The sequence below is a fragment of the Euphorbia lathyris genome, chromosome 10 (assembly GCF_963576675.1).
Source record: "Euphorbia lathyris chromosome 10, ddEupLath1.1, whole genome shotgun sequence".
NCBI classification, from domain to species: domain Eukaryota; kingdom Viridiplantae; phylum Streptophyta; class Magnoliopsida; order Malpighiales; family Euphorbiaceae; genus Euphorbia; species Euphorbia lathyris.
Genome location: NC_088919.1, coordinates 59303352 through 59304928, shown reverse-complemented (window position 1 = coordinate 59304928; position 1577 = coordinate 59303352). Strand labels below are relative to the sequence as shown.

Genomic DNA, 1577 nt, shown 5'->3' with positions numbered 1-1577 from the left:
CACAACAAATTAAACCCAAACATTTCCCAATTATCAAAACTTCAAAAAAAAAAAAAAAAATCTCAAAAATTTCCACCATTGAAAATATTTCATATACAATTCATTTCCTTCAATCCTATGAATATTTCTGTAATAATATTGATTAATTAATATAAACAAAATAAATAAAAAAAATTAATCAGGATTCTTACAAGCATAGATGAACAATGAGAAATCATTTTGTTTGAATCCCAATTTCTTCTCTTCAAGCCATAATCTACTCTCCAATCCGCTTCTCGTCCTGAACGTAAAAACTCCACGACCAGACCCAGAAACTTTAAAAAACCAATCATGTAAATCCCACATCATATCAATCAATAATCCATCCAAAAAAATTATCTGATTCCCTCTGAAATTCCATTTCAATCTCTTAATCTCAAATATTTTCCGGTTATCAATGTTCACAGACAGTTCCGGATTATTCTTCTTCAATCCATCTTCTTCGCATTTTATCAATATATCATGAACTATCCCCGAATCACTGAACTGGGCTCTCGTTGAATACCCTGAGTTACCAAAAAATTGCATAATTCGCGACACTAATTTTGGGGATTTTTCATCTCCGATGAATAGAACTCGTTCTGAATCCACTAAAACGATGATGTGGAAACCGCTGATTGGTTCAGGTGATGTGACGTCGTAGTGAGCGGACGTCAGGTCCCAGAAAACCTCGATTTTCGAATTGAGGGAATTGAATGTTTTCGAGCCTTTGGTTTTTCGGAGAAATTGGGGGTTTGGATTGAGTTTGTGGGAGGAATCGTTGATGGCGATAGAGAAAGAGAAGCCGCCATGGTTGAAGACCTTATTATTGCTGTTACACCATGTGAGAGTGAGGAAGAAGATGTTGGGAGAAGAGAGTTTGATTTGATAAATGTTGGAAACGGAATTGAGAATCGAGGGTTTTGAATTGGGGGAAAGATGAGATTGATTTGAAGGACGTGAAGAACAGTATGAATCTGATACTTTAATGGCGTGTTCGCTGTAACAACTCGCTAAACTCCTCATAATTCCGAGATCGGAGAATCGGATTGATGGCTATGGCGGCGGCGGCGGAAGGGGAGATATTTTATTGAAGACGGAGATGAAGAAGATTGAAGATGACAAAAGAAAGGTACTCTTCTTCTTCTCTGGTTATTCCCATGTGAAACTGTCCTTCCCATTTCCTTCCATAACTGTAGAAGATTAATTATAATTAAGACGGAATTAATTAAAATTAATTGAATTTAATTAAGGAAAACTTTATGAAGGTTCTCATTAATGACGATTCTTCTGTTATGAATATAAATGATTTTTTTTTTTTTTTTTACTTCTAATCTGGAGGACAGTTCATATACTCAATTAAATAAAATTAATGAATTAATTAAACAATTTAAGTCAGGTTTGACCTGACGTACGTATTCATATTAAATTTACACTATGATTCATCAATTTTTGTATGTACGATTTTTTTTTTTTTTGATAGAAATTGTATGTACGAATTAAAAGGTAAAAAAGGAAATGCCAAAACTAGAAGATGTTAGATAGAAAATAAAGACTAA

At 33.7% G+C, this 1577-nt stretch overlaps 1 protein-coding gene across 1 annotated transcript; it reads right to left on the bottom strand.

The window, feature by feature from the left end:
* LOC136209388 (uncharacterized) lies at positions 1 to 1219 on the bottom strand. Its single transcript, XM_066000839.1, has one exon. The coding sequence runs from the start codon at positions 1042 to 1044 to the stop codon at positions 175 to 177; it is 870 nt and encodes a 289-aa protein (XP_065856911.1). The 5' UTR covers positions 1045 to 1219; the 3' UTR covers positions 1 to 174.
* Between the last annotated feature and the right edge of the window lie 358 nt (positions 1220 to 1577).

What these genes read in the sequence shown, in the direction of transcription:
- LOC136209388 (XM_066000839.1), bottom strand. Translation starts at nt 1,044, where the DNA reads ATGAGGAGTTTAGCGAGTTGTTACAGCGAACACGCCATTAAAGTATCA.